Here is a 14,476-nt window from a genome sequence, read left to right on the forward strand (position 1 = left end):
GCTAATGTTAACTAGCTAACGTTGCCCATGAATGGAAGTTAGGGTAGTGATCAAGCATTTTATCCAGGTAGCCTTGGACAACAACAAAAAAACGCCATGTACTGTATGAGAGTCATAGACCATTTCATCAACATGAAAGAGAGGAGGATGGCATTGGTGTTTCTCTACAAGTAGGGTGAGTCAACATATTTTCCACTTGCACGAACGCGCCCACACACACACACACACACACACACACAGAAATCAGTACCATGGACAGCCACATCATATTTAGCTTACGTTGATTGGACTAAATTGTTTTTGGTATCATTTAGTTGTCACTGTATTAGACTAAGCATATGTGATTTGATGATGTTGAAATGTTAAAGTTGAAATGGTGCTGGAATAGTGGAGGCAGCTCCTGTTTTTCTTTGCGACTTGCGGTAACTCTCCGTGGTTCTAAATCAATAGTTGTTTAATGGTCCAAAAAAGTCGGAAACATTAACTTGCTTGTCCATGCTGTAGGTCATGTAACTGTCTGTTACTGCTGTACATGCAATATGATTTGTGGACTTCACTGGACAGAGGTTACTCTCCGTTTTTTTTTGTGATAAAACAAAGTTGTAGTTTAATTTATTCTGTCACTGTGTGGGGGTGTTTACCAGGTGTTAGCTAGATAGCTTTTAGTCTAGCATGTGTCGTGTGAGTTTAACGTTTTTGGGAAGCTATGTTTCACCATAAAAATGCACCTTTATAACAAAGGATTGCCTGCCTCTATCATCTCATTGCAGACTAACGTAAGCCTACTATTCCTAATGTTATGAGAAGTGGATAGTGATAATTTAGGTTATTAGTAAGCGCATAGTGGCATAGGTTTATAGGCAATATCAGAGACGTTTCCTTTGCACGGAAAAATTTGGCCTTTTGATAAACATTTCATGCGATTCTACTACACTTTTATATGACTGGAGACGTTAGCAGAATATTTTTTAATACGCGGGTAGCCTAGTCCTACTCTACTGACACCGGTTCAATAGAAATGACCTCGTCTTGAATGCAACCATGTAATCTAGGCCTACCTATAGGGTCCTGGCTAAAAGGGTGTGCGTTTTGTGTGCGTTTCTAGCTAACCCATACCCTTTTCGTAACCTTAACCTAATTCTCGTAACTTGCTGTCTAAATTCTGCTAATCTCCTACGAAATGTCAAATAGGACGTTAATTTGACAAAAGCTGTATCCCTTCTAGCCGTGACCATGAAAAGGGGAGACGCATATTGTACAATACGACTTCCATATAGACTGGAGGACATTATTGTCCCAAAACAACTCCAGTGGTTATCACATATTTATATAACCCAATGATACATTTGTTGAGAACTTTATCATAAGATGAGGGGAAAATGTATGGACATTACCTCATAGGACAAAGGCCTCAATGGGATAGGACAACCTGCTGTGTTGACTGTTGGTTGTTCAAGCCCAACAATAGATTTAATTTCATCACATTCCCAGTGGGTCAGAAGTTTACACACACTCAATTAGTATTTGGTAGTGTGGGAAATTATTCTCTTATATTTTAGATGTGCCGTTAGCTTAATAAGAAAGCATTAATGATTAAACATAATAGGTTTGTGCTGTACTGATTTAAATTGTTTAACATAACAAGCTGTGATTCATGTGAGGAGCTGTTAGGGGAGTAGGGGGAGATAAGGCTTGTGTCTCACACAGACACAAACACAGCCTCTTTGTTAGAACGCTCAAGGGCATGTGTACTGCAAAAGTGTTGACTCTCTGGACAAGTTGCAAAACAACTAATGCCTGGCAACAGTGAAGCGCCAAGGGGCTGGGACCAGCCTGTGCGCCAACGATAGGCTGAGTAAGTCTAAACCACGCTCAGTCTCTACTCTGATAGGCCAGCAGGGAGCAGGAACTGTCTCTGTCAGAGTATTTAAAGAAGAACTCATAACAATGGACCAGTTCTCGGTCTGCCCTGCGTGGTATTTCAGTGGACCCGAATATACGAACATCATATTTACCATTGAAGTGTTTTGCATTAATTAAAATAATAGTCTATTATAGAAGACGTGTATTGACCTCTTTTTGTTCCAATACCAGATTTGAATTGACGCAACTTATCAATTGGTGACCCCGACGTGATCTGGTAAAGGGACTTCGCTGGGTATTGTCCGGCCCATTGGACATCTCTGTCATTGGACGGTGTGTTTCACAAAGAGTCCGGACTACTAAAAACAGGTAAGCAGACACCTATTGTTATATAACTAAAGTCCTGCACATTGGCTTTATCCAAATTAATTTTGTGAAACACCTGTCTGATGTAAGTGAACTAAATTATGAAACTATTATGAGTAGATAAGCACCATATTGTGACATGCAAACCTTTGGTGAATGTGATGTTAAACCATGGTACCATAGAGTATTTTTCTACCAGCAAGTTCCGTAACTGCGAGGGTACGGCTAGGTTCGGAGATACAGGGAATAATTGACTTAAGTAATTGCTATCGGCAAGGTTCGTAACTACGTGGGTACGGCTAGGTTCGAAGAATTACACCGGCAAGGTCCGTAACTTCGAGGGTACGGCTAGGTTCGGGAAATTTTAGATAGTGTTGCGCTATCGGCAAGGTCCGTAACTAGTACGGCTAGGATCGTAGGAGCACTTTAAAGTACACTATAGTGTTGTGCTTCGGCAGGGAGCTGTACTCGGGGGTACGTATGCATGAGAGTGCAAATGATCCCAGTGTAATAAAAGAGTGTTTGCAGACGAAATAAAAGAGTGAATGCGGAATTAAAAAATTAATTATTAACTAAAATTAATAAACCTGTATACCTTGATAGAAAACTAATTAGGAATTAAAGACGGCTGTGGCTGTCCAAACTGTATAATTTGTGAATAACTATTGGGTTTGTGGTTGTTTAAACCGTATAATTTGTGAATGATAATTGGGAATAGATATACTAAGGTAGAGAAATTAAAATAAAACGTATTAAAAGTGAGAAATAGAAACTTGAACCTAAAATTTTAAAACTTTTAGAATAGAAATAAAAAGAAGGAAGCGTCGTGTACATTAATATGGCAGGACACACAGAGGCGGAACGAGTGCTGGAAGTACTGAAGTCCACCCTTGAAACAAAAGGAGGGAGGGGCTGGAGACAGCGAGAGTATGGCTTTTGGAGAGTCAGGAAAGACTAGAGAATGTTGCTAGAGAGTGTAAGGACCCGTGTAAATACTGTAACAAAACAGGTCATAACCATCGCGACTGCAGAGCTAAGGGAAAGGGCAATGTCCGGGAAATGACAGTCTATTTTTTGGTTCCACGGGTATAATGTTTGAAGAAGTAATTTGTGTCGATTAAGAATTGGCTAAAAACACCACGAAGCGATTATTTGAGAGGTACCTATAAATTTCTAACGATATATACGTATGAACTTGCACACCCGAACGTAGACGTACGTAATGGGTGAGAAAGTAGAGAATATGAGTTTAAGGTTGTACCGTTGTTTGATCATGTGATAGGGTTTGATGGGTAATCGGACCATGACTGGTGTGGTTATGGAAGTAATGTATAAACAGTGGAGAGCCAATAGGGGGCACCATTGAACTATTATGTTTTGTTGGGCATTTCAATGGCATAAGGTGAAATCTGTGTGTATGAGTGAATTCAACGGCTGGTATGGGTAGTGACCGGATACTACTGAGTATTTGGTTTGTTGATGTTGAATGGACGATTTGTAGCGTGTTTTGGGTTAAATAGAAAGGCTCACTTATTCAACCGAAATAGGTGCGGGGAGAGAGTTTTTGTGTTACTGAATGAGGTGAGAGTTAAACTACTGAGAATAGAGAAGTATTATGGACACTCCGTAATAAATAAACTGAACCAAACAAGACGTTACTACAGCAATAGAGGATGGTTAATGTTGTTACGTTAGTTTTTAAACCCGATGATAGAGGTAAATGCAAAACGCTGTTTGAGAGTGTGTTTTATTTTTGCTACTAGGGGATTTAGTGTTTGAGATGAAAGGGCTGGCTAGTCGGGAGTGATGACGTGGCTGGTTGTGCGACATGGAAGTGGTTGTTTGGGGTACTTTGAAAGCATCGCGGAATGTGTGGGGTGACTGGCAATGTATGTAGAGGGTCCCTGGTTCGAACACAGGTAGGGACAGTGGGTAAAGCTTTCGCATTGGGGCTATAGACCTAGATTACTAAGTGGATTGAGAAATGTGAAAGGTTGAATTAGATAGCTTAAGTAGAAGTATTCTAGAAAGGTCTATGAAAATATGTTACAAGGTCCCCGTGCCTTCCCCGTTGTGTAGGAAGGAGCAAGGGGAGGGGTGAGAGATGGTTCAAATGATAGGAATATCATTAAATGTATGCTTATCAACGATAGCAAGTATTTGTTTTATTAATTAGGGCCTAATCAGAGAGAACAGTTAAAGAAATTGAATAGCGAACTGAAATGGCGATAGAGCTGTGAAAATTGAGTTGAGGACAGATTTTCCTAGGGGGTTGATCAAATAATTCATAATGGATCATTTGAGATGAGATCACATGTAGCAGATTTAGGGTAATCAATTAAATAATCATTGTATACTCGAGGAATTTTTAGTGGTTTTATGGATTAGTTATGAAAAATTAGATTGATACAAACAATTATTGATGGGTTAGGACTGGGGATATCTGTATCATGTTTTGTGTGTACTACCATCTTTAGATCATAACCAGGAGAAAAAGATTAGCTTATCTCATTGGAATGTGCTGTACTGATATAGACTGTTTAACATAACAAGCTGTGATTCATGTGAGGAGCTGTTAGGGGAGTAGGGGGAGATAAGGCTTGTGTCACACACCTCTTTTTGTTCCAATACCAGATTTGAATTGACGCAACTTATCAGTAGCATTGCCTTTAAATTGTTTAACTTGGGTCAAACGTTTCGGGTAGCCTTCCACAAGCTTCCCACAATAAGTTGGGTGAATTTTGGCCCATTCCTCCTGACAGAGCTGGTGTAACTGAGTCAGGTTTGTAGGCCTCCTTGCTCGCACATGCTTTTTCAGTTCTGCCCACACATTTTCTATAGGATTGAGGTCAGGGCTTTGTGATGGCCACTCCAATACCTTGACTTTGTTGTCCTTAAGCCATTTTGCCACAACTTTGGAAGTATGCTTGGGGTCATTGTCCATTTGGAAGACCCATTTGCGACCAAGCTTTAACTTCCTCACTGATGTCTTGAGATATTGCTTCAATATATCCACATCATTTTCCTTCCTCATGATGCCATCTATTTTGTGAAGTGCACCAGTCCCTCCTGCAGCAAAGCACCCCCACAGCATGATGCTGCCACCCCCGTGCTTCACGGTTGGGGTGGTGTTCTTCGGCATGCAAATACCCCCTTTTTCCTCCAAACATAACGATGGTCATTATGGGCAAACAGTTCTATTTTTGTTTCTTCAGACCAGAGGGCATTTCTCCAAGAAGTACGATCTATGTCCCCATGTGCAGTTGCAAACCGTAGTCTGGCTTTTTTATGGCGGTTTTGGAGCAGTTGAGCGACCTTTCGGGTTATGTCTCTGGATAAGAGCGTCTGCTAAATTACTAAAATGTAAATGTAATGTCGATATAGGACTCGTTTTACTGTGGATATAGATACTTTTGTACCGGTTTCCTCCAGCATCTTCACTGTTGTCTGGGATTGGTTTGCACTTTTCGCACCAAAGTACGTTCATATCTAGGAGACAGATAGGCGTCTCCTTCCTGAGCGGTATGACGGCTGCGTAGTCCCATGGTGTTTATACTTGCGTACTATTGTTTGTACCGATGAATGTGGTACCTTCAGGCGTTTGGAAATTGCTCCGAAGGATGAACCAGACTTGTGGAGGTCTACCATTTTTTTATGAGGTCTTGGCTGATTTCTTGTGATTTTCCCATGATGTCAAGCAAAGAGGCACTGAGTTTGAAGGTAGGCCTTGAAATACATCCACAGGTACACCTCCAATTGACTCAAATTATGTCAATTAGCCTATCAGAAGCTTCTAAAGCCATGACATCATTTTCTGGAATTTTCCAAGCTGTTTAAAGGCACAGTCAACTTAGTGTATGTAAACTTCTGACCCACTGGAATTGTGATACAGTGAATTATAAGTGAAATAATCTGTCTGTAAACAATTCTTGAAAAATTACTTGTGTCATGCACAAAGTAGTTGTCCTAACCGACTTGCCAAAACTATCGTTTGTTAACAAGAAATGTGTGGAGTGGTTAAAAAACAAGTTTTAATGACTCTAACCTAAGTGTATGTAGACTTCCGACTTCAACTGTATGTGGACGATTGGAGGACTTTCAACAGACGGAGTTTGGTCTTCCAACATAGCACTTGGTGCGGTTACTAGGTAACCTGCAAGGCCTCTCTTGGAAAAGCAGTTACTACCAATCTTCATACTGTACTGTCTTTGGTAAGAGTTAAGGCAGTGGTTTTTATATCTAACCCAAGATAGACCAGAGCCTGCCATTTCCAATGGCCGCAAATGATTCAGTGGGCAGAATGAGCAAGGAGGTGGGCAGAGCCAAGCACGAGCTAGTGTTTTTTTATTAGCATATTTCCGTTAGGGACCGCCTACTCTGTGAAGTGCGCGTTTGCAGTCACTCAATTCGCCCTTGCACTCCTAAACAACGCATTTTTTTTTTTTTTACGACTGGCAAAGGGTTAAGTCTACAAAACGCAGCCCACTCTGTTTGTTACAGATTTTAGTTTTGAAAACAGTCAACTGTATGGGGATCAAATGTTTAATCGATGAGAAAATTAGCATAATGTAGGCCAAAATCTATCTCCTCCCACTGCCGGTCACTTGGCTTCCTCTTATCATCATATTAGTAGTGAAGTGAAACGCCAACCGGATTCTTCACATTTATACATCCAGTGAAATATCTGGCTTATTGTTCCATCTGTGGTGAAGGTTAGGGTAGGGAAGGACGTCCCAAGGATCCCAGATAGCACTGATCTCTGTTCTGATTCAGCATGTTCCGGTTGGTGATGTAACTTCCTGTTTTTTTTCTACAAAACTTTATTGGAATCAAAAGTGTCAACAGCCTTACCTCAGTAAATGTGTATTTTATTTCAAAATAAATCCAGTAATGATGGACACTATTGATGCATTTTATACAATCCCAACTAGGACAACCACAACAACCGCAATACAGAAAAAGAAAATAAATCGATAGTCAATTCATTTTATTACTTTGATGTGGTGTAAGCAAAGACAGCATAGAATGTGACAAGCTGACCAACTGAATAGGTGAACTATTCTACTATGGGGCTTTCTAATTTTTCCTGTTGGTTACTTAATAATTGTGTTGTTGGCTGAGGAAGATTAAATGTGGATGACACTTCTTTGTGTGTGGATATTGTAGGCAGAATTTACATAACCAAAGGTATCGGGGCTCAGCTCCGCCTGGCTCTCATTTGGATCGTAGGTGCCGGGTCTCGGACCAGGCGGTACCCGGCCCAATTTAACCCCTGCATAAAAAGGCATTCTTACATGTTCTCAGCAACTGTGAATATTCCTTCTGTGAGTTCGCAGATGTCTTTTCAGACTTGATGCTAACTTCAAGTGAGTTCCACACAAATGACATTGAACTCCCTCCCCAGTGTGAGTTCTCATATGCACTGTCAGGTTTCCCTTCACACTGAAGCATCGGTCACATTCGTTGCAGCGATGTGGTTTCTCCTTTGTGTGAGTCCTCATATGCTTTGTCAGGCTATCCTTAATGCTGAAGCATCGGTCACATTCGTTGCAGCGATGTGGTTTCTCCTTTGTGTGAGTCCTCATATGCAGTTTCAGACTTGCTTTTGACGACAAACTTTTCCCACAAACGTCACATGTAAAAACCAGCCCTGTATGAATATGAAGCATATGCATCTTTAGGCTTTCTTTGTGAAAGAAACGTTTGCCACAGTCGGTGCAGCACTGCTGCCTCTCCCCCATGTGAATCTTCATGTGCTTCCTCAGGTAGAAGTTCATGGCAAAAGATTGTCCACATGTGTCGCACGTGTACGGCCTCTCTTCACTGTGCCGGAGTTGCCGATGCCTTCTCAAACCATGTGCTGTCGCCAAGCGTTTTCCGCAGACTTCACATATCAGCTCAGGCAACTCACTGGCATGTTTCCTTGGCCGTCCTCTTCCTCTCTTTGATTTGAGAGGCCTTATTCTATTCCCCACTCCATCTGCTTTTCCTTGATCAATTTCATTGTCGTCACTCCCCGGATTGACTTCAGAGGGGGGCTGATAGTCACTGGTTGATTCAGACTCAATGTAGCTCTCTCCATCAGATTCTGTTTGGTTCTCGCCATCGGATTCAGACATGATGTTGAAAGAGTCCCATATAAACTCTTCGGCATCAGACTCCACCGGCCCAGGGCCCAGACCGGGGCTCCATTCCTGCTCACAGTGCTGCTCCTCATGGTTAACCCTCTCTTCAGTTATAGTCAGCTGCTGGAGGTCTGGAGGGAAGGAGAAAGGCTGAAATTGACAAGAGACCAGAAATAGGGCTACTACTTAACTAAATACTAAATAAGGCGATGATTTGTCAAAAAATCTGGTAAATAGTGACCACTAGTGGATGTTCAGTCTGTAGCTACTAGCTAGATAAATTACCATGTATACACATTGCTTAGCTACCATATATGGGTCATTTCTAGATTGTATAGCTTTTGTCAGAATTGATATCAAACGTTGAAAATGTAGCATTTTAGCTAAACCTAACCTGCTACGTTAATTCTCCTAACCTACTGCGTAAATGTGGTCTCCCGAGTGGCGCAGTGGTCTAAGGCACTGTGCATCGCAGTGCTAGCTGTGCCACTAGAGATCCTGGTTCGAATCCAGGCTCTGTCGTAGCCGGCCGCGACCGGGAGACCCATGGGGCGGCGCACAATTGGCCCAGCGTCGTCCAGAATAGGGGAGGGAATGGCCGGCAGGGATGTTGGTAGAGCACGGCGTTTGCAACGCCAGGGTTGTGGGTTCGTTTCCCACGGGGGGCCAGTATGAAAAAAAAAATATATAATGTATGCACTCACTAACTGTAAGTCGCTCTGGATAAGAGCGTCTGCTAAATGACTAAAATGTAAATGTAAATTCTCCTACCCAGCTACGAAAAGTACATTTTGACAAAAGCTGTATCCCTTCTAGAAAACCCTTCATATGAGCTAAATAAAAAAAAAGGTGCTACACATAGGATTTTTTGTTTGAATTTTTACATTGTAATTTTATAAAATGTCCATAATATATCTGCTGTTCTGACTTTGTGGCTGTGTTATCTAGTGGATATCGCTCTGTCATTTCCTGGTTACTAAAATTCTACAATGTTCGCTCAATTTCAGTTTATGGTGAGAAAACAAGCACTGGATAGTGTAGGGAATCATTGTACCATCTAAATCACTACAAAAATATATTTAGTTTTTAATAGCGGTTTTGAAGCTAGTGGAACAAAACTAAAGTTACTTTCGGTTTTGGCCCACCAGCTTCAAACAGCTGTAAAAACGATATTTGCAGTTATTGAAAATATATTTCACAGCGATTTACATGGTACAATGATTCTACACTATTCAGTTGTTTTCTCACATAAACTGAAACTGAGCGAACAGTGTAGAATTTTAGCAACCAGGAAATGAGCTTTTCCACTAGACAAATTCAGAACAGCTTTCCCAGTTTGACAATAGATGCCACTCCGGCGGGAGAAATCAATAGGCGAATATCACAGAGGTCCCACAGCCAACCACACCACTTGCAGGTAAGTAATACTGTGAAACACGATCATTCCACTATTAGCGCCAGATATATTATCATATCAACAAAAGCTAGGTTTCCATTCAATAGGTGACAGATTTTCATGTGAATATTATCAAATCCGTATAAAAACAATATGCGCATTTTCCCACCACAGATATTTCCATCAAATTGACTTGTTGCAGACAGAGTATGTGAGCGGAGCAGAGCTTGCCCAATTTGACTGTAGCGAGATTCCCAAAGGCTGGAGAGTCTGTCTTCTCACCCGCTTCAATTTGCATTTTATTGCATGACATAAGTATTTGATCACCTACCAACCAGTAAGAATTCCAGCTCTCACATACCTGTTTTTTCTTTAAGAAGCCCTCCTGTTCTCCACTCATTACCTGTATTAACTGCACCTATTTGAACTCGTTACCTGTATAAAAGACACCTGTCCACACACTCAATCAAACAGACTCCAACCTCTCCACAATGGCCAAGACCAGAGAGCTGTGTTAGGACATCAGGGATAAAATTGTAGACCTGCACAAGGCTGGGATGGGCTACAGGACAATAGGCAAGCAGCTTGGTGAGAAGGCAACAACTGTTGGCGCAATTATTAGAAAATGGAAGAAGTTCAAGATGACGGTCAATCACCCTCGGTCTGGGGCTCCATGCAAGATCTCACCTCGTGGGGCATCAACGATCATGAGGAAGGTGAGGGATCAGCCTAGAACTACACGGCAGGACCTGGTCAATGACCTGAAGAGAGCTGGGACCACAGTCTCAAAGAAAACCATTAGTAACACACTACACCGTCATGGATTAAAATCCTGCAGCGCACGCAAGGTCCCCCTGCTTAAGCCAGCGCATGTCCAGGCCCGTCTGAAGTTTGCCAATGACCATCTGGATGATCCAGAGGAGGAATGGGAGAAGGTAATGTGGTCTGATGAGACAAAAATATAGCTTTTTGGTCTAAACTCCACTCGCCGTGTTTGGAGGAAGAAGAAGGATGAGTACAACCCCAAGAACACCATCCCAACCGTGAAGCATGGGAGGTGGAAACATCATTCTTTGGGGATGCTTTTCTGCAAAGGGGACAGGACGACTGCACCGTATTGAGGGGAGGATGGATGGGGCCATGTATCGCGAGATCTTGGCCAACAACCTCTTTCCCTCAGTAAGAGCATTGAAGATGGCTCGTGGCTGGGTCTTCCAGCATGACAACGACCCGAAACACACAGCCAGGGCAACTAAGGAGTGGCTCCGTAAGAAGCATCTCAAGGTCCTGGAGTGGCCTAGCCAGTCTCCAGACCTGAACACAATAGAAAATCTTTGGAGGGAGCTGAAAGTCTGTATTGCCCAGCGACAGCCCCGAAACCTGAAGGATCTGGAGAAGGTCTGTTTGGAGGAGTGGGTCAAAATCCATGCTGCAGTGTGTGCAAACCTGGTCAAGACCTACAGGAAACGTATGATCTCTGTAATTGCAAACAAAGGTTTCTGTACCAAATATTAAGTTCTGCTTTTCTGATGTATCAAATACTTATGTCATGCAATAAAATGCAAATGAATTACTTAAAAATCATACAATGTGATTTTCTGGATTTTTGTTTTAGATTCCATCTCTCACAGTTGAAGTGTACCTATGATAAAAATTACAGACCTCTACATGCTTTGTAAGTAGGAAAACCTGCAAAATCGGCAGTGTATCAAATACTCCCCACTGTATATCTCAAACTGCCCATCTTAATCTTTTATTTTTATTGGCCAGTCTGAGATACGTTTTTTTCTTTGCAACTCTGCCTAGAAGGTCAGCATCCCAGAGTCGCCTCTTCACTGACGTTGAGACTGGTGTTTTGCGGGTACTATTTAATGAAGCTGCCAGTTGAGGACCTGTGAGGCGTCTGTTTCTCAAACTAGACACAGTAATGTATGTCCTCTTGCTCTGTTGTGCACCGGGGCCTCCCACTCCTCTTTCTATTCTGGTTAGAACCAGTTTGCGCTGTTCTGTGAAGGGAGTAGTACACAGCGTTGTATGAGATCTTCCGTTTCTTGGCAATTTCTCGCATGGAATAGCCTTCATTTCTCAGAACAAGAATAGACTGATGAGTTTCAGAAGAAAGTTCTTTGTTTCTGGCCATTTTGAGCCTGTAATTGAACCCACAATTGCTGATGCTCCAGATACTCAACTAGTCTCAAGAAGGACAGTTTTATTGCTTCTTTAAAATCAGCACAACAGTTTTCAGCTGTGCTAACATAATTCCAAAAGGGTTTTCTAATGATCAATTAGCCTTTTAAAATGATAAACTTGGATTAGCAAACACAACGTGCCATTGGAACACAGGACTGATGGTTGCTGATAATGGGCCTCTGTACGCCCATGTAGATATTCCATATATTTTTTAAATCAGCCGTTTCCAGCTACAATAGCCATTTACAAAATTAACAATGTCTACACTGTATTTCTGATCAATTTGTTATTTTAAAATGGACAAAAAAAATTGCTTTTCTTTCAAAAACAATGACATTTCTAAGTGACCCCAAACTTTTGAACGGTAGTGTATATATATATATATATAAAATCTCTGCCCAGCCTTGCAAGAGGGGCCAAAAGGTGTTTAGCTTCCCCAGTAGCTCTGCAAGCGCGGAGAGGATATGTTCTCCAGGCATCATCACATCAACCTGAAGCCACAGACAGGCCAAACTCGTGTTTCTAAGCCAAATAAGGCATTTTTCGTTTAATTTGTATTTAATTCTAAGTAAGTCACAGCCTATATGTGTAATTTATAGACTATAATGATTAAATACAACGAAATGTTGTTTAAATGCTGAGAGCTTTATGTCCCTACCAGTCTAGTGTGTCGCACTCGCAAATGCTTCACAATGTATTTCTTTGCAGGCTATAGCCTTGAAATAATATAGCCTAAATAATTCATTTTCGTTCCTTCTTAGGCTCCTTGTCTGACTCCTGACCTATTTAGTGTTTATATGCTGTTTAATATGACATGTAGCCTATTTGAAATGATGAGCGCTTCTTACATTCACCTTTTCATGTTTATTAAAATACTTTTCATTCAAATCATACATTTCAATACTTCAAAACCAAAATGGTAGGTCCAGGTAGTCACAAAAATAGATGGGTGTTGGTTAAATTGTGATTTTAATGAATGGAGCGAATTTGGAGAGGACGTTTTTTTTCCTGTGAGCACGGAGCAGTTTTTAGCGGAGTCGTTTGGAAAGGATGTGGAGCGCCTGAGCAGCAAGCACTGCTCCATGAGGTGATGAGCATGATTTTTGACCGCTCAACTCCGCTCATATACTCTGGTTGCTGATAAATGGCTGTGCGTAATGACGTAGTACACATCAAAAAATACCCTTTTGCGGTTAATTTCCCATGTACCGAATAAAAAAATACAAGTTAAATGGGTTTCCATCACATTTAACTCTACTGATGGTTTTCTCACAAAAAAAATGTTGACTTAAATAGCTAGTGTGCCCACTCTGGTATTGGCACTTGTGGTCTAGGCAACAGCTCGCAGATACAGTGTGGGCAGATAGCCTGTTGGCTAGAGTACACATATAGCCTACATGAGATTACTGACAAAAGAGCAAGTTTATTTTTAATTTGTCAAATGGCAGCCAAGCATTGATGATCATGTCACCAGAATATTGGAAAGTCACACCTCGATTTATTGGAAAGGAGCGTCAAGCTCACCACCTTGCACTTTCACCACCCAAATTTCAAATTAATGTCACATGCACAAGTACAGTGAAATGCCTTTTTTGCAAGTTCTAAACCCAACAATGCAGTAATCATAATGTATTTCATCTGTAGCCTAATAAACTGCATGCTTTCCCGACCAGTCATAGTGGGAGAACCACACGTCGTCCCGTGACTGACTCCAAGCATAACATCTTTTCCACAGACATTTGTCGCATAATTCATTTTACCCACACAAAAAAAAATCCCACTTTGTCTAGCGTATTTTGCTTTATAGACGTTTACAAAGTTCACCGAACATATTTTTTTATCTGACATGTACTTTACTCGCATTAAAAGTTTGGATGTAAACCTGGTTATTTTCTGAAATTACAATACAAAAATCAAACATTCCTGTGTAGCACCTTTTAAATTACTGTCTCCAAAGTATTTTCGCAGTAGGCCTATATGGCGATGCGTGTAACAAAGCCTTTCGCATTCAAATTAGGCAATGCAAAATGTATGTAATTTAGCGAGACTAGTCACAAACCTGCTAATCTATGCACCTTTACCTCCGGTTTGAAAACCAAATCCAGCAGTCTTCGTAAACGTGCATTCGCCCGTTTCAAACGGGAGATTTCTTCCTGGTACTCTGCTATCGTTTTTTTAATAACCACGGATAATTCCAAAGGAACTGCGGTTAATTTTTCGTTGAGAAACACATTAAGCAGCTGTAGTTTAGACATGTTGTAGAGGAAATGGATAGAAGGTGGGATAATTATTGTTATTAACTAGCTAGCTATGCTTGCTCAAGAATCGCTTGCTTGATCACGGTCAACTAGATTGTATACACCTACGGACGATATTTACCATTGAAATACCGCGAGGGTTTGGATTTATTCAGCATTGAAAATAACTGGGAACTCGGAAAAATACGAGGTCAAATCATGACGTAAGTGATTTTCATGTTGGAAAGGCGGAGCTCTAGAAAGAGGCCCGAGTTGGAATTCCGAGTTGAATGACCATC

The 14,476-nt window shown here is 41.3% G+C and overlaps 1 protein-coding gene across 1 annotated transcript; it reads right to left on the reverse strand.

Annotated features, from left to right (window-relative positions):
- Positions 1 to 7,201: 7,201 nt before the first annotated feature.
- LOC311135237 (uncharacterized protein) lies at positions 7,202 to 14,262 on the reverse strand. The gene is made up of 2 exons (XM_084169176.1): positions 14,000 to 14,262; positions 7,202 to 8,485 (listed from the first exon to the last, which is right to left on the reverse strand). The coding sequence occupies exons 1-2, from the start codon at positions 14,193 to 14,195 to the stop codon at positions 7,530 to 7,532; spliced, it is 1,152 nt and encodes a 383-aa protein (XP_084025302.1). The 5' UTR covers positions 14,196 to 14,262; the 3' UTR covers positions 7,202 to 7,529.
- Positions 14,263 to 14,476: the final 214 nt, after the last annotated feature.

This window comes from Coregonus lavaretus (genome assembly GCF_964263955.1).
Source record: "Coregonus lavaretus genome assembly, chromosome: 9".
Taxonomy (NCBI): domain Eukaryota; kingdom Metazoa; phylum Chordata; class Actinopteri; order Salmoniformes; family Salmonidae; genus Coregonus; species Coregonus lavaretus.